Here is an 18,337-nt window from a genome sequence, read left to right as displayed (position 1 = left end):
AGTGAAATCTCCCTCAGTCAGACAGTGTAGTTCTCTCTCCCTCAGACAGACAGTGTAGTTCTCTCTCCCTCAGACAGACAGTGTAGTTCTCTCTCCCTCAGTCAGACAGTGTAGTTCTCTCTCCCTCAGTCAGACAGTGTAGTTCTATCTCCCTCAGACAGACAGTGTAGTTCTCTCTCCCTCAGACAGACAGTGTAGTTCTCTCTCCCTCAGACAGACAGTGTAGTTCTCTCTCCCTCAGTCAGACAGTGTAGTTCTCTCTCCCTCAGTCAGACAGTGTAGTTCTATCTCCCTCAGACAGACAGTGTAGTTCTCTCTCCCTCAGACAGACAGTGTAGTTCTCTCTCCCTCAGACAGACAGTGTAGTTCTCTCTCCCTCAGTCAGACAGTGTAGTTCTCTCTCCCTCAGTCAGACAGTGTAGTTCTATCTCCCTCAGACAGACAGTGTAGTTCTCTCTCCCTCAGTCAGACAGTGTAGTTCTCTCTCCCTCAGTCAGACAGTGTAGTTCTATCTCCCTCAGACAGACAGTGTAGTTCTCTCTCCCTCAGACAGACAGTGTAGTTCTCTCTCCCTCAGTCAGACAGTGAAATCTCCCTCAGTCAGACAGTGAAGTTCAATCTCCCTCAGTCAGACAGTGTAGTTCTATCTCCCTCAGTCAGACAGTGAAATATCCCTCAGTCAGACAGTGAAATCTCCCTCAGTCAGACAGTGAAACCTCCCTCAGTCAGACAGTGTAGTTCTATCTCCCTCAGTCAGACAGTGTAGTTCTATCTCCCTCAGTCAGACAGTGGAGTGAAATCTCCCTCAGTCAGACAGTGGAGTGAAATCTCCCTCAGTCAGACAGTGAAAGGAGATTTCACTGTCTGACTGAGGGAGATAGAACTACTCAGTCAGACAGTGAAATCTCCCTCAGTCAGACAGTGAAATCTCCCTCAGTCAGACAGTGAAATCTCCCTCAGTCAGACAGTGAAATCTCCCTCAGTCAGACAGTGAAATCTCCCTCAGTCATATCCCCTTGAAAGCACCTCTGCTTCGGTATATTTGTTTGTCTGTTCAGTGTAGGACGACAGCTTTTTAAATGCCAAAACCAAACGTTCTCTGGAGAGTCGAGGCGCCCGCTGAACGGGTGTTCTACTTGTCTGTGAAGGAAGGTCGCTTCTGAAGTGGGACTAACGTCCATCACGAGGCTTCCAGAACTGTCCATCAAATTAATCTTGAGCTGCCTGTGGGATAAACAACCGTACAGCCTGCCTCTGCCTCTGCCGCCTGCCCACAGACCAATCTTTACATCTTGTTAAATACCATGACTTTGCCAATTTCATTTATTTTATTTCACCTTTTATTTAACCAGGTGAGGCCAGTTGAGAACACCTTTATTTAACCAGGTGAGGCCAGTTGAGAACACCTTTATTTAACCAGGTGAGGCCAGTTGAGAACACCTTTATTTAACCAGGTGAGGCCAGTTGAGAACACCTTTATTTAACCAGGTGAGGCCAGTTGAGAACAAGTTCTCATTTACAACTGCGACCCTGACCAAGATAAAGCAAAGCAGTGCGACAAAAAACAACAACACAGAGTTACACATGGAGTAAAACAAACGTACAGTCAATAACACAATAGAAAACTCTGTTTATTCACTGTGTTCAAATGTAGTAAGGAGACATTTAGTAGACTGAAAATACATCTTCCTCTAGGAATCTCCTCCTGAGATTCAGTATTTTTGAAAACGGAGACTGGATTAGTTGCCGTACTTCTGAGAACACAAACACTCGCATCTTTTCATAGAGAGGTGGGAGGGGCACAGAGACAGACAGAACAGCTAGAGAGGTGGGAGGGGCACAGAGACAGACAGAACAGCTAGAGAGGTGGGAGGGGCACAGAGACAGACAGAACAGCTAGAGAGGTGGGGAAGAGAGAGGGGAGGGGCACAAAGACAGAGAACAGCTAGCGAGGTGGGAGGGGCACAGAGACAGACAGAACAGCTAGAGAGGTGGGAAGAGAGAGGGGAGGGGCACAGAGACAGACAGAACAGCTAGAGAGGTGGGAGGGGCACAGAGACAGACAGAACAGCTAGAGAGGTGGGGAAGAGAGAGGGGAGGGGCACAGAGACAGACAGAACAGCTAGAGAGGTGGGAGGGCACAGAGACAGACAGACAGACAGACAGACAGACAGACAGACAGACAGACAGACAGACAGACAGACAGACAGACAGACAGACAGACAGACAGACAGACAGACAGACAGACAGACAGACAGACAGACAGACAGACAGACAGACAGACAGACAGACAGACAGACCAGACAGACAGACACCGGACACCATCCCACCCACCAGACCACCGGGCACCTATCTATCAGTATAGGCAGGTCAGACACCAGACAGAACCGGACACTAGGTCTATCTATCAGTATAGGCAGGTCAGACACCAGACAGAACCCGTGTACTAGGTCTATCTATCAGTATAGGCAGGTCAGACACCAGACAGAACCGTGCACTGGGTCTATCTATCAGTATAGGCAGGTCAGACACCAGACAGAACCCGTGTACTAGATCTATCTATCAGTATAGGCCAGTGACAGAACCGGGCACTGGGTCTATCTATCAGTATAGGCAGGTCAGACACCAGACAGAACCGTGCACTGGGTCTATCTATCAGTATAGGCAGGTCAGACACCAGACAGGACCGGGCACTGGGTCTATCTATCAGTATAGGCAGGTCAGACACCAGACAGGAGGCCAGTCACCAGACAGAACTGGGTCTATCTATCAGTATAGGCAGGTCAGACACCAGACAGAACCGTGCACTGGGTCTATCTATCAGTATAGGCAGGTCAGACACCAGACAGAACCGTGCACTAGGTCTATCTATCAGTATAGGCAGGTCAGACACCAGACAGAACCGGGCACTAGGTCTATCTATCAGTATAGGCAGGTCAGACACCAGACAGAAGGGCACTGGGTCTATCTATCAGTATAGGCAGGTCAGACAGACAGGACCGTGCACTGGGTCTATCTATCAGTATAGGCAGGTCAGACACCAGACAGACAGGTCTATCTACCAGGTCAGCCACCAGACAGGACCGGGCACTGGGTCTATCTATCAGTATAGGCAGGTCAGCCACCAGACACAGGACCGGGCACTGGGTCTATCTATCAGTATAGGCAGGTCAGACACCAGACAGGACCGGGCACTGGGTCTATCTATCAGTATAGGCAGGTCAGACACCAGACAGAACCGGGCACTAGGTCTATCTATCAGTATAGGCAGGTCAGACACCAGACAGAACCGGGCACTAGGTCTATCTATCAGTATAGGCAGGTCAGCCACCAGACAGAACCGGGCACTGGGTCTATCTATCAGTATAGGCAGGTCAGCCACCAGACAGAACCGGGCACTGGGTCTATCTATCTATCAGTATAGGCACAGGTCTATCAGGCAGGTCCACCAGACAGGACCGGGCACTGGGTCTATCTATCAGTATAGGCAGGTCAGCCACCAGACAGGACCGGGCACTGGGTCTATCTATCAGTATAGGCAGGTCAGACACCAGACAGGACCGGGCACTGGGTCTATCTATCAGTATAGGCAGGTCAGCCACCAGACAGAACCGGGCACTGGGTCTATCTATCAGTATAGGCAGGTCAGACACCAGACAGGACCGGGCACTGGGTCTATCTATCAGTATAGGCAGGTCAGACACCAGTCAGAACCGGACACTGGGTCTATCTATCAGTATAGGCAGGACAGACAGACAGACAGAACCGGACACTGGGTCTATCTATCAGCAAACAAAAAATACTCTTTGTGTATCCAATTTGGTTGAAATGTTTTAACGTTTACACCTATGTGTGTGTTCTCTCTGGGTTTCTCCTCCAGAGCCAAAGAGCCAGTCCTCCCAGAGGCATCACGAGGGTAAGATGACGTTCCCTCCTAACAGCCAGTCCCAGGACAGGTACCCCCAACGCAGCGACAGCCGCAACGACAGGTCAGACGGCAGGAACGACTGGTCCAGGAACGACAGATCACGGAAGGAGAGAAACGACAGATCAGACTTCAGGAACGACAGGAACGACCGACCACCTCGTTTCCAGAGGGATAGTGACAAGGATTTCCCTAAACCTGGCCACGACCCCTCCATCGCCACATCCACCCCTTCCCCAGCCTCAGCTCCAGCAGGGAGCTGGCAGGGCCAGGAGAGAGCCCAGGACAGAGGCCAGGAAAGGGGCCAGACACAGGAGAAGGCCCCTCCTGGAGGTGGAGGAGGGTCAGAGAGGTGGAGAGAGGCCCAGGACAGAGGCCAGGAAAGGGGCCAGACACAGGAGAAGGCCCCTCCTGGAGGTGGAGGAGGGTCAGAGAGGTGGAGAGAGGCCCAGCATGAGAGACAAACAGCCAGGGAGGCCAGAGGACAGACATCAGTTTTCTGCCCTGCTGCTACGTACCCTGCCCCCGGCCAGCGGAACAGAGAACCCAGAGACGGAACCCAGGCGGATTCTTCTGGTTCTAGAACCTTCCAGCAGGGGATCAGAGTAGGTTCTAGTTCTGGTTCCGGAGGGTTCCAGAACCAAAGTCGGAGAGAGCAGTACTCGGTACCCGATCTGGCATTTAATAAGAGAGGAGGAGGAGGAGGGATGAAGCAGGACAACGGACCTGCACCAGCTGCCTCTAAACCAGTCCAGCACCAGACAGAGTCCAGTTCTAACTGTGTATCAGAACCTAAAGGGGTCCAGAGGTCTGACAGCAGAACAGACAACAGGTATGGATACTGGATTAGACTTGATTGGCAACGTCGTCTCATGAAATAAAATCACATTTTTATTGATCACATACACATGGTTAGCAGATGTTATTGGTCACATTGTTAGCAGATGTTATTGATCACATACACATGGTTAGCAGATGTTATTGGTCACATGGTTAGCAGATGTTATTGGTCACATTGATTAGCAGATGTTATTGATCACATACACATGGTTAGCAGATGTTATTGGTCACATGGTTAGCAGATGTTATTGGTCACATGGTTAGCAGATGTTAATGGTCACATGGTGAGCAGATGTTATTGGTCACATACACATGGTTAGCAGATGTTAATGGTCACATACACATGGTTAGCAGATGTTATTGGTCACATACACATGGTTAGCAGATGTTATTGGTCACATACACATGGTTAGCAGATGTTATTGATCACATACACATGGTTAGCAGATGTTATTGATCACATGGTTAGCAGATGTTATTGATCACATACACATGGTTAGCAGATGTTATTGGTCACATACACATGGTTAGCAGATGTTATTGGTCACATGGTGAGCAGATGTTATTGGTCACATGGTTAGCAGATGTTATTGGTCACATACACATGGTTAGCAGATGTTATTGGTCACATGGTGAGCAGATGTTATTGATCACATGGTTAGCAGATGTTATTGGTCACATGGTTAGCAGATGTTATTGGTCATATACACATGGTTAGCAGATGTTATTGGTCACATGGTTAGCAGATGTTATTGGTCATATACACATGGTTAGCAGATGTTATTGGTCACATACACATGGTTAGCAGATGTTATTGGTCACATGGTTAGCAGATGTTATTGGTCATATACACATGGTTAGCAGATGTTATTGGTCACATACACATGGTTAGCAGATGTTATTGGTCACATACACATGGTTAGCAGATGTTATTGGTCACATGGTTAGCAGATGTTATTGGTCATATACACATGGTTAGCAGATGTTATTGGTCACATACACATGGTTAGCAGATGTTATTGGTCACATACACATGGTTAGCAGATGTTATTGGTCACATACACATGGTTAGCAGATGTTATTGGTCACATACACATGGTTAGCAGATGTTATTGGTCACATACACATGGTTAGCAGATGTTATTGGTCACATACACATGGTTAGCAGATGTTATTGGTCACATGGTTAGCATATGTTATTGATCACATGGTTAGCAGATGTTATTGGTCACATACACATGGTTAGCAGATGTTATTGGTCACATACACATGGTTAGCAGATGTTATTGGTCACATACACATGGTTAGCAGATGTTATTGGTCACATACACATGGTTAGCAGATGTTATTGGTCACATACACATGGTTAGCAGATGTTATTGATTACATACACATGGTTAGCAGATGTTATTGATCACATACACATGGTTAGCAGATGTTATTGATTACATACACATGGTTAGCAGATGTTATTGATCACATACACATGGTTAGCAGATGTTATTGATTACATACACATGGTTAGCAGATGTTATTGATCACATACACATGGTTAGCAGATGTTATTGATCACATACACATGGTTAGCAGATGTTATTGATTACATACACATGGTTAGCAGATGTTATTGGTCACATACACCCGGTTAGCAGATGTTAATGCGAGTGTAGCGAAATGCTTGTGCTTCTAGTTCTGACAATGCAGTGATAACCAACAAGTAATCTAACCTAACAATTCCACAACTACTACCTCATACACACAAGTGTAAATTAATAAGAATATGTACATAAAGATATATGAATGAGCGATGGTACAGAGCGGCATAGGCAAGATGCAGTAGATGGTATAGAGGACAGTATATACATGAGATATGAGCCATGAGATGAGTAGATAGAGGACAGTATATACACATGAGATGAGTAGATGGTATAGAGGACAGTATATCATGAGATGAGTAGATGATATAGAGGACAGTATATACATGAGATGCAGTAGATGGTATAGAGGACAGTATATACATATGAGATGAGTAGATGATATAGAGGACAGTATATACACATGAGATGAGTAGATGGTATAGAGGACAGTATATACATATGAGATGCAGTAGATGGTATAGATATATATGAGACAGTATATACACATGAGATGAGTAGATGGTATAGAGGACAGTATATACATATGAGATGCAGTAGATGGTATAGAGGACAGTATATACATATGAGATGCAGTAGATGGTATCGAGGACAGTATATATATATATGAGATGAGTAGATGGTATAGAGGACAGTATATACATATGAGATGAGTAGATGGTATAGAGGACAGTATATACATATGAGATGCAGTAGATGGTATAGAGGACAGTATATACACATGAGATGAGTAGATGGTATAGAGGACAGTATATACATATGAGATGAGTAGATGGTATAGAGGACAGTATATACATATGAGATGCAGTAGATGGTATAGAGGACAGTATATACATATGAGATGCAGTAGATGGTATAGAGGACAGTATATACATATGAGATGAGATGACAGTATATACATATGAGAGATGGTAGTATATATATATGAGATGCAGTAGATGGTAGAGGACAGTATATACATATGAGATGCAGTAGATGGTATAGAGGACAGTATCTACATATGAGATGAGTAATGTAGGGTATGTAAACATTATCTAAAGTGGCATTGTTTGTATGGATACTTGATTAGACTTGACTATGAATGTCGTCTCGTTGTCAATGCCATCCGCGTTTATGAATACAACGTGTGAGAGTTGACTGTTTACTAATGTGTGTGCAGTGCCAATGAAGAAAGGTGCATTCTGGGATGTGCAGTAACGTTGTGTTGTATTGTAGAGCTGAGCCCAACAGCAGACGGAGAGGAGGAGGGGGGAAGTCCCACAGGGAAAGGCCCAACTCTGACAACTTTGACCGTTACCGGGACAACGGACCGTCGAACTCTTCTACGTCGTGGGCGGGGCAAGAGAAGGACTGTAGCGCCGGGACGCAGGACTGGGGCGTGTCCCGTGGTGAGTCTCGTCCAGTGAAAGGCCAAGTGGGCAGCGGCCCAGGCTCGGGGTCACACCTCCAAAATGGTGACTCGTCAACGGAACACCGGACAGGGCCAATCAAACAACAGAACTACTCCTCTGGTCCCGCCCCCAGGGAGAGGGAGGAGCCACACAACAGGAACAGCACTAACCCCGCCCATAACAACTCCAACACCGCCCCTAAGAAGAGAACGGGGCAGGTCAAAGGGCAGAGGTCAGACCAGAGGTCAGACCAGGGGCAGGTTGGGACCATGGAGCCTGCAATGGCTCAAGGCCTGGGGAACTTGAAACCAGGAGACCAGGTTCTAGCGCTCTACTGGGAAGACAACAAGGTACAACTATATGGGAGTCATGGTTAGATAGATGGGAGTCATGGTTAGATAGATGGGAGATAGATGGGAGTCATAGTTAGATAGATGGGAGTCATGGTTAGATAGATGGGAGTCATGGTTAGATAGATGGGAGTCATGGTTAGATAGATAGATAGATGGGAGGGTTAGATAGATGGGAGTCATGGTTAGATAGATGGGAGTCATGGTTAGATAGATGGGAGTCATGGTTAGATAGATGGGAGTCATGGTTAGATAGATGGGAGATAGATGGGAGCCATAGTTAGATAGATGGGAGGAGTCATGGTTAGATAGATGGGAGTCATGGTTAGATAGATGGGAGTCATGGTTAGATAGATGGGAGTCATGGTTCATGGTTAGATAGATGGGAGTCATGGTTAGGTAGATGGGAGTCATGGTTAGGTAGATGGGAGTCATGGTTAGATAGATGGGAGTCATAGTTAGATAGATGGGAGATAGATGGGAGTCATGGTTAGATAGATGGGAGTCATGGTTAGATAGATGGGAGTCATGGTTAGATAGATGGGAGTCATAGTTAGATAGATGGGAGTCATGGTTAGATAGATGGGAGTCATGGTTAGATAGATGGGAGTCATGGTTAGATAGATGGGAGTCATAGTTAGATAGATGGGAGATAGATGGGAGTCATGGTTAGATAGATGGGAGTCATGGTTAGATAGATGGGAGATAGATGGGAGTCATGGTTAGATAGATGGGAGTCATGGTTAGATAGATGGGAGTCATGGTTAGATAGATGGGAGTCATAGTTAGATAGATGGGAGTCATGGTTAGATAGATGGGAGTCATGGTTAGATAGATGGGAGTCATGGTTAGATAGATGGGAGTCATGGTTAGATAGATGGGAGTCATGGTTAGATAGATGGGAGTCATGGTGGGAGTCATAGATAGATGGGAGTCATGGTTAGATAGATGGGAGTCATGGTTAGATAGATAGATGGGAGTCATGGTTAGATAGATGGGAGTCATGGTTAGATAGATGGGAGTCATGGTTAGATAGATGGGAGTCATGGAGATAGATGGGAGTCATGGTTAGATAGATGGGAGTCATGGTTAGATAGATGGGAGATAGATGGGAGTCATGGTTAGATAGATAGATAGATAGATGGGGGAGATAGATAGATGGGAGTCATGGTTAGATAGATAGATGGAGTCATGGTTAGATAGATGGGAGTCATGTTAGTTAGTCATGGTTAGATAGATGGGAGTCATGGTTAGATAGATGGGAGTCATGGTTAGATAGATGGGAGTCATGGTTAGAGATAGATGGGAGATAGATGGGAGTCATGGTTAGATAGATGGGAGTCATGGTAGATAGATAGATAGGGAGATGGGAGTCATGGTTAGATAGATGGGAGTCATGGTTAGATAGATGGGAGTCATGGTTAGATAGATGGGAGTCATGGTTAGATAGATGGGAGTCATGGTTAGATAGATGGGAGTCATGGTTAGATAGATGGGAGTCATGGTTAGATAGATGGGAGTCATGGTTAGATAGATGGGAGTCATGGTTAGATAGATGGGAGTCATGGTTAGATAGATGGGAGATAGATGGGAGCCATAGTTAGATAGATGGGAGTCATGGTTAGATAGATGGGAGTCATGGTTAGATAGATGGGAGTCATGGTTAGATAGATGGGAGTCATGGTTAGATAGATGGGAGTCATGGTTAGGTAGATGGGAGTCATGGTTAGGTAGATGGGAGTCATGGTTAGATAGATGGGAGTCATAGTTAGATAGATGGGAGATAGATGGGAGTCATGGTTAGATAGATGGGAGTCATGGTTAGATAGATGGGAGTCATGGTTAGATAGATGGGAGTCATAGTTAGATAGATGGGAGATAGATGGGAGTCATGGTTAGATAGATGGGAGTCATGGTTAGATAGATGGGAGTCATGGTTAGATAGATGGGAGTCATAGTTAGATAGATGGGAGATAGATGGGAGTCATGGTTAGATAGATGGGAGTCATGGTTAGATAGATGGGAGTCATGGGAGATAGATGGTTAGATAGATGGGAGTCATGGTTAGATAGATGGGAGTCATGGTTAGATAGATGGGAGTCATGGTTAGATAGATGGGAGTCATGGTTAGATAGATGGGAGTCATGGTTAGATAGATGGGAGTCATGGTTAGATAGATGGGAGTCATAGTTAGATAGATGGGAGTCATGGTTAGATAGATGGGAGTCATGGTTAGATAGATGGGAGTCATGGTTAGATAGATGGGAGTCATGGTTAGATAGATGGGAGTCATGGTTAGATAGATGGGAGTCATGGTTAGATAGATGGGAGTCATGGTTAGATAGATGGGAGTCATGGTTCGATAGATGGGAGATGGGAGTCATGGTTAGATAGATGGGAGTCATGGTTAGATAGATGGGAGTCATGGTTAGATAGATGGGAGATAGAGTCATGGTTAGATAGATGGGAGATAGATGTGAGTCATGGTTAGATAGATGGGAGTCATGTTTAGATGGGAGTCATGGTTAGGTAGATGGGAGTCATGGTTAGATAGATGGGAGTCATGGTTAGATAGATGGGAGTCATGGTTAGATAGATGGGAGTCATGGTTAGATAGATGGGAGTCATGGTTAGATAGATGGGAGATAGATGGGAGTCATGGTTAGATAGATAGATAGATGGGAGTCATGGTTAGATAGATGGGAGTCATGGTTAGATAGATGGGAGTCATGGTTAGATAGATGGGAGTCATGGTTAGATAGATGGGAGTCATGGTTAGATAGATGGGAGTCATGGTTAGATAGATGGGAGTCATGGTTAGATAGATGGGAGTCATGGTTAGATAGATGGGAGTCATGGTTAGATAGATGGGAGTCATGGTTAGATAGATGGGAGTCATGGTTAGATAGATGGGAGTCATGGTTAGATAGATGGGAGATAGATGGGAGTCATGGTTAGATAGATGGGAGTCATGGTTAGATAGATGGGAGTCATGGTTAGTAGATAGATGGGAGTCATGGTTAGATAGATGGGAGTCATGGTTAGATAGATGGGAGATAGATGGTTAGATAGATGGGAGATAGATGGGAGTCATGGTTAGATAGATGGGAGTCATGGTTAGATAGATGGGAGTCATGGTTAGATAGATGGGAGTCATGGTTAGATAGATGGGAGTCATGGTTAGATAGATGGGAGTCATGGTTAGATAGATGGGAGTCATGGTTAGATAGATGGGAGTCATGGTTAGATAGATGGGAGTCATGGTTAGATAGATGGGAGTCATGGTTAGATAGATGGGAGATAGATGGGAGTCATGGTTAGATAGATGGGAGATAGATGGGAGTCATGGTTAGATAGATGGGAGTCATGGTTAGATAGATGGGAGTCATGGTTAGATAGATGGGAGTCATGGTTAGATAGATGGGAGTCAGATAGATGGGAGTCATGGTTAGATAGATGGGAGTCATGGTTAGATAGATGGGAGTCATGGTTAGATAGATGGGAGTCATGGTTAGATAGATGGGAGTCATGGTTAGATAGATGGGAGATAGGTTAGGTAGATGGGAGTCATGGTTAGATAGATGGGAGTCATGGTTAGATAGATGGGAGTCATGGTTAGATAGATGGGGAGTCATGGTTAGATAGATGGGAGTCATGGTTAGATAGATGGGAGTCATGGTTAGATAGATAGGGAGTCATGGTTAGATAGATGGGTTAGATAGATGGGAGTCATGGTTAGATAGATGGGAGTCATGGTTAGATAGATGGGAGTCATGGTTAGATAGATGGGAGTCATGGTTAGATAGATGGGAGTCATGGTTAGATAGATGGGAGTCATGGTTAGATAGATGGGAGTCATGGGTTAGATAGATGGGAGTCATGGTTAGATAGATGGAGTCATGGGAGGTTAGATAGATGGGAGTCATGGTTAGATAGATGGGAGTCATGGTTTAGATAGATGGTTAGGTAGAGTTAGATAGATGGGAGTCGTGGTTAGATAGAGATGGTTAGATAGGGAGTCATGGTTAGATAGATGGGATGTGGTTAGATAGATGGGAGTCATGGTTAGATAGATGGGAGTCATGGTTAGATAGATGGGAGTCATGGTTAGATAGGTGGGAGTCATGGTTAGATAGATGGGAGATAGATGGGAGTCATGGTTAGATAGATGGGAGTCATGGTTAGATAGATGGGAGTCATGGTTAGATAGATGGGAGTCATGGTTAGATAGATGGGAGTCATGGTTAGATAGATGGGAGATAGATGGGAGTCATGGTTAGATAGATGGGAGTCATAGTTAGATAGATGGGAGTCATGGTTAGATAGATGGGAGTCATGGTTAGATAGATGGGAGTCATGGTTAGTTAGAGAGTCATGGTTAGATAGATGGGAGTCATGGTTAGATAGATGGGAGTCATGGTTAGATAGATGGGAGTCATGGTTAGATAGATGGGAGTCATGGTTAGATAGATGGGAGTCATGGTTAGATAGATGGGAGTCATGGTTAGATAGATGGGAGTCATGGTTAGGTCATGGTTAGGTCCAGGATAGATGCTGTGTGTAATGACACCTCTGTGTGTAGTTCTATAGGTCCAGGATAGATGCTGTGTGTAATGACACCTCTGTGTGTAGTTCTACAGGTCCAGGATAGATGCTGTGTGTAGTTCTATAGGTCCAGGATAGATGCTGTGTGTAATGACACCTCTGTGTGTAGTTCTACAGGTCCAGGATAGATGCTGTGTGTAGTTCTACAGGTCCAGGATAGATGCTGTGTGTAATGACACCTCTGTGTGTAGTTCTACAGGTCCAGGATAGATGCTGTGTGTAGTTCTATAAGTCCAGAATAGATGCTGTGTGTAATGACACCTCTGTGTGTAGTTCTACAGGTCCAGGATAGATGCTGTTCATCCCTCTGGTCTCACGGCCGTCGTGGTCTTCACTGAGTATGGAAACTGTGAGGAGGTCCTTCTACACAACATCAGACCGGTCAGCACGGACTTCTGGGTAAGTATCTATGGGACTACAGTTGCTCTGTAGTCAACTCACCTTTCCACACATCCTCTCTCCTCTCCAGCTTCTCAAACCGTATTGGAGGAGAATGTCCAAGACCCCCCCCCCCCCACCCCTAGTCAGTCTCCTCTAATGGGTTTTAGAGAAGGAGGAGAGAAAAAGAGGATGTGAGGAAACGAGGAAAGACTCATTGAGAATGAGCCTTCGTTCTACCCAATAGAAAGTCCTTAGAGGCGTCTTCGATGGCGCCTCATATTCAGGTGTGAAGACACAGACTGATACAGCGTGGGGTTTAGCCTTCAGGAAGGTCAGCTGCTCTAATATCATCTCTTAAACCAGCGCAGTATTCTCAGTGTCTTTAGTCCAGAGTGCAGATCTAGGATCAGGTCCTGCCTGATCCTAGAATGGCGGAGGGAGGGAGGGAGGGAGGGCGGCAGGGTAGCCTAGTGGTTAGAGCGTTGGACTAGTAACCGAAAGGTTGCAAGTTCAAATCCCCGAGCTGACAAGGTACAAATCTGTCGTTCTGCCCCTGAACAGGCAGTTAACCCACTGTTCCTAGTCCGTCATTGAAAATAAGAGTTTGTTCTTAACTGACTTGCCTAGTTAAATAAAGGTTAAAAAAAATAATAGAATCATATTCAGTATGATTTAGAAAAATAAATAAACTGATGGTAGGTCTGTATGTGTGGTGGCAGAAGGAAGAGGAGGGGCTAGAGTACCGGCGCGGGGGAGACGGGCAGCCTAGGACCACCACGAGGACACGGCCCACGGTCCAGTATTACCAGCCGCCCAGGGCCAGGGACTGACTGACCACATCATGACTGAGTTACGGTACGGACAGGTTACACCTGGACACTACATGACTGAGTTACAGTACAGACAGGTTACACCTGGACACTACATGACTGAGTTACAGTACAGACAGGTTACACCTGGACACTACATGACTGAGTTACAGTACAGACAGGTTACACCTGGACACTACATGACTGAGTTACAGTACAGACAGGTTACACCTGGACACTACATGACTGAGTTACAGTACAGACAGGTTACACCTGGACACTACATGACTAGAGTTAGTCCCAAATGGCCCTCTGTTCCCTTGACAGTGCACTACACCTGGACACTACATGTCCTGAGTTACAGTAGTGGACAGACACAACACCTGACACTCACATAGACTGAGTTACCTCCCAGACAGGTTCCCTCCCTGTCCCTCCCTCCCTAAACCTATGGCAGTTTAGTCCTGGTCAAATGGCCCTCTGTTCCCTTGATAGTGCACTACGGGCCCTGGTCTTGGGAGTCCATGGGTCCTGGTCTATGGGTTAGTCCTACGGGTCCTGGTCTAAAGTACGGGCCCTGGTCTGGGTTAGTCGGGTCCTGGTCTATGGGTGTCCACGGGCCCTGGTCTGGGACCGGGTCCTGGTCTATGGGTTAGACCCCTACGGGTCCTCCCTCCTACGGGTCCTGGTCTATGGGTTTCCACAGGTCCCTCCCTCCCTGGCCTATGGGTTAGTCCTTACGGGTCCTGGTCTATGGGTTAGTCCTACGGGTCCTGGTCTATGGGTTAGTCCTACGGGTCCTGGTCTATGGGTTAGTCCTACGGGTCCTGGTCTATGGGTTAGCCCTACGGGCCCTGGTCTATGGGTTAGTCCTACGGGTCCTGGTCTATGGGTTAGCCCTACGGGCCCTGGTCTATGGGTTAGTCCTTACGGGTCCTGGTCTATGGGTTAGTCCTACGGGTCCTGGTCTATGGGTTAGTCCTTACGGGTCCTGGTCTATGGGTTAGTCCTACGGGTCCTGGTCTATGGGTTAGTCCTACGGTTCCTGGTCTATGGGTTAGTCCTACGGGTCCTGGTCTATGGGTTAGTCCTACGGGTCCTGGCATATGGGTTAGTCCTACGGGTCCTGGTCTATGAGTTAGTCCTACGGGTCCTGGTCTATGGGTTAGTCCTTACGGGTCCTGGTCTATGGGTTAGTCCTACGGGTCCTGGTCTATGGGTTAGTCCTACGGGTCCTGGTCTATGGGTTAGTCCTACGGGTCCTGGTCTATGGGTTAGTCCTACGGGTCCTGGTCTATGGGTTAGTCCTACGGGTCCTGGTCTATGGGTTAGTCCTACGGGTCCTGGTCTATGGGTTAGTCCTACGGGTCCTGGTCTATGGGTTAGTCCTACGGGTCCTGGTCTATGGGTTAGACGGGCCCTGATCTATGGGAACTGATGGGTCACAGGATTGATGGTGGTACGGGTCCTGATGAACTGATCACAGGGTTGATGGTGGTTTGATGAGGTGAACTGGTCACAGGGTTGATGGTGGTTTGAGGTGATCTGATGAACTGATCACAGGGTTGATGGTGGTTTGATGAACTGATCACAGGGTTGATGGTGGTTTGATGAGGTGAACTGATCACAGGGTTGATGGTGGTTTGATGGATTGATGGTGGTTTGATGAGGTGAACTGATCACAGGGTTGATGGTGGTTTGATGAGGTGAACTGATCACAGGGTTGATGGTGGTTTGATGAGGTGAACTGATCACTGGGTTGATGGTGGTTTGATGAGGTGAACTGATCACAGGGTTGATGGTGGTTTGATGAGGTGAACTGATCACAGGGTTGATGGTGGTTTGATGAGGTGAACTGATCACAGGGTTGATGGTGGTTTGATGAGGTGAACTGATCACTGGGTTGATGGTGGTTTGATGAGGTGAACTGATCACAGGGTTGATGGTGGTTTGATGAGGTGAACTGATCACAGGGTTGATGGTGGTTTGATGAGGTTAACTGATCACAGGGTTGATGGTGGTTTGATGAGGTGAACTGATCACAGGGTTGATGGTGGTTTGATGAGGTGAACTGATCACAGGGTTGATGGTGGTTTGATGAGGTGAACTGATGAACTGACAGTCTGTTTCCTCTTCCTCCTCAGACGGAGTCCACAAAGGATCCCAGAGGTCGACGCATCTGACCTCAAAAACCTCACATCTTTCTTCTCCCGGGGTTGCAAAATTCCCGAGACTTTCCCAGGTTTTTTCCCAGAAATCCCTGTTTTGGAGGATTCCACGTCCTTATTTGTTCCCTCCTGATTCCACAGAATCTTTCAACTGTGGATTTCTGAGAAACGGACTTTTGGGAAAGTTAGTGGGAGGCCTTTTTTGCAGGCCTTCTCTCCTCTTCACCAAAATACACACGATGACCGACTCTTCCTCTGTGTCCACTTTGTGTCTCTATATCAAGAAGTGTGAAACATTCAGGAAAAGGGCTTGTTGCTCAAAAAGAGGCTGACGACGAGGACTCTTAGCTAACAGACTTTGTGAAGCGCACAGCCGCTGAACACGAGGAAGATTTGTAAAATAGTTTATTATTAGACGAATAAAAACACTGCTCCTGTATTTCTCTGGGTTTTATTTGTCTGATTCTGAAATCTGTTGTCCAATGAACTGTCTCATGTTGCACCCTTAATGTCTCAGTCCCATGTGTTCCTGTCTGGCAGCTCAGTCTGTTACTACAGTCCATGTGTTCCTGTCTGACAGCTCAGTCTGTTACTACAGTCCCATGTGTTCCTGTCTGACAGCTCAGTCTGTTACTACAGTCCGTGTGTTCCTGTCTGACAGCTCAGTCTGTTACTACAGTCCCATGTGTTCCTGTCTGACAGCTCAGTCTGTTAAAACAGTCCATGTGTTCCTGTCTGACAGCTGTCTGTTACTACAGTCCATGTGTTCCTGTCTGACAGCTCAGTCTGTTACTACAGTCCCATGTGTTCCTGTCTGACAGCTCAGTCTGTTACTACAGTCCGTGTGTTCCTGTCTGACAGCTCAGTCTGAACTACAGTTAATGTTTCCTTTCTGACAGCTCAGTCTGTTAAAACAGTCCATGTGTTCCTGTCTGACAGCTGTCTGTTACTACAGTCCATGTGTTCCTGTCTAGATAGACAGCTCTGTCTGTCCATCCATCCATCCATCCATCCATCCATCCATCCATCCATCCTGTCTGACAGCTTTCTGTTACTACAGTCCATGTGTTCCTCCATCCAGCATCCAGTCATTCCATCCATCCATCCATTCATCTGACAGCTCATCCTGCTAGATAGGTTTCTATATTACTGTCCATCCATCCATCCATCCTGAAGAGGAGGTTAATTTGTTTCTGTCTGTTCCGTCTGTCCATCCATCCATCCATCCATCCATCCATCCATCCATCCATCAATCCTGCTAGATAGGTTTCTATATTACTGTCCATCCATCCATCCATCCATCCTGCTAGATAGGTTTCTATATTACTGTCCATCCATCCATCCATGGACCTCTCAGACCCTAACCTCCTCTGTCTAGTCCATCCATCAGACCCTAATCCATCCATCCTCCATCCAGTGGACCTCTCAGACCCTAACCTCCTCTGTCCAGTGGATCTCTCAGACCCTAACCTCCTCTGTCCAGTGGATCTCTCAGACCCCAACCTCCTCTGTCCAGTGGATCTCTCAGACCCTAACCTCCTCTGTCCAGTGGATCTGGTGTGTGACCTCTCAGACCCTAACCTCCTCTGTCCAGTGGACCTCTCAGACCCTAACCTCCTCTGTCCAGTGGACCTCTCAGACCCTAACCTCCTCTGTCCAGTGGACCTCTCAGACCCTAACCTCCTCTGTCCAGTGGATCTGGTGTGTGACCTCTCAGACCCTAACCTCCTCTGTCCAGTGGACCTCTCAAACCTTCACCTCCTCTGTCCAGTGGACCCTGGTGGGGCTAATTGAAATGAGAGTAATAACCTAATAACCTCCTCTCACAAAATCTGTAAAACGCACGAGGAGTCGTGTCCATGGTGGGGCCCGTATAAAGAGCCCTGTGTCCAATCATGGTCAAAGAGCTGTGGTGTCCAATCATGGTCAAAGAGCTGTGGTGTCCAATCATGACTGAAGAGCTGTGGTGTCCAATCATGGTCAAAGAGCTGTGGTGTCCAATCATGACTGAAGAGCTGAAGAGCTGAAGAGCTGTGGAGCTGTGGTGTCCAATTATGGTCAAAGAGCTGCGGTGTCCAATCATGGTCAAAGAGCTGCGGTGTCCAATCATGGTCAAAGAGCTGCGGTGTCCAATCATCAAAGAGCTGCGGTGTCCAATCATGGTCAAAGATGTCCAATTTAGCAGACGCTGTTTATCCAAAGCTGACTTACAG

The 18,337-nt window shown here is 46.7% G+C and overlaps 1 protein-coding gene across 1 annotated transcript in view; it reads left to right on the top strand.

Annotated features, from left to right (window-relative positions):
- Positions 1-16,563, top strand: part of LOC124018550 (tudor domain-containing protein 3-like) — a 50,178-nt gene extending 33,615 nt beyond the window's left edge. Inside the window, 5 exon segments of the mRNA XM_046333883.1 lie at positions 3,881-4,757; positions 7,636-8,161; positions 13,040-13,165; positions 13,867-14,002; positions 16,101-16,563. Of these exon segments, the coding sequence (XP_046189839.1) occupies positions 3,881-4,757; positions 7,636-8,161; positions 13,040-13,165; positions 13,867-13,977 (1,640 nt within the window). The 3' untranslated portion in view covers positions 13,978-14,002; positions 16,101-16,563.
- The last annotated feature ends 1,774 nt before the right edge of the window (positions 16,564-18,337 follow it).

The sequence above is a fragment of the Oncorhynchus gorbuscha genome, unplaced genomic scaffold (genome assembly GCF_021184085.1).
Source record: "Oncorhynchus gorbuscha isolate QuinsamMale2020 ecotype Even-year unplaced genomic scaffold, OgorEven_v1.0 Un_scaffold_544, whole genome shotgun sequence".
In the NCBI taxonomy this organism is placed as follows: domain Eukaryota; kingdom Metazoa; phylum Chordata; class Actinopteri; order Salmoniformes; family Salmonidae; genus Oncorhynchus; species Oncorhynchus gorbuscha.
This window is presented reverse-complemented; position numbering and strand designations above follow the sequence as displayed.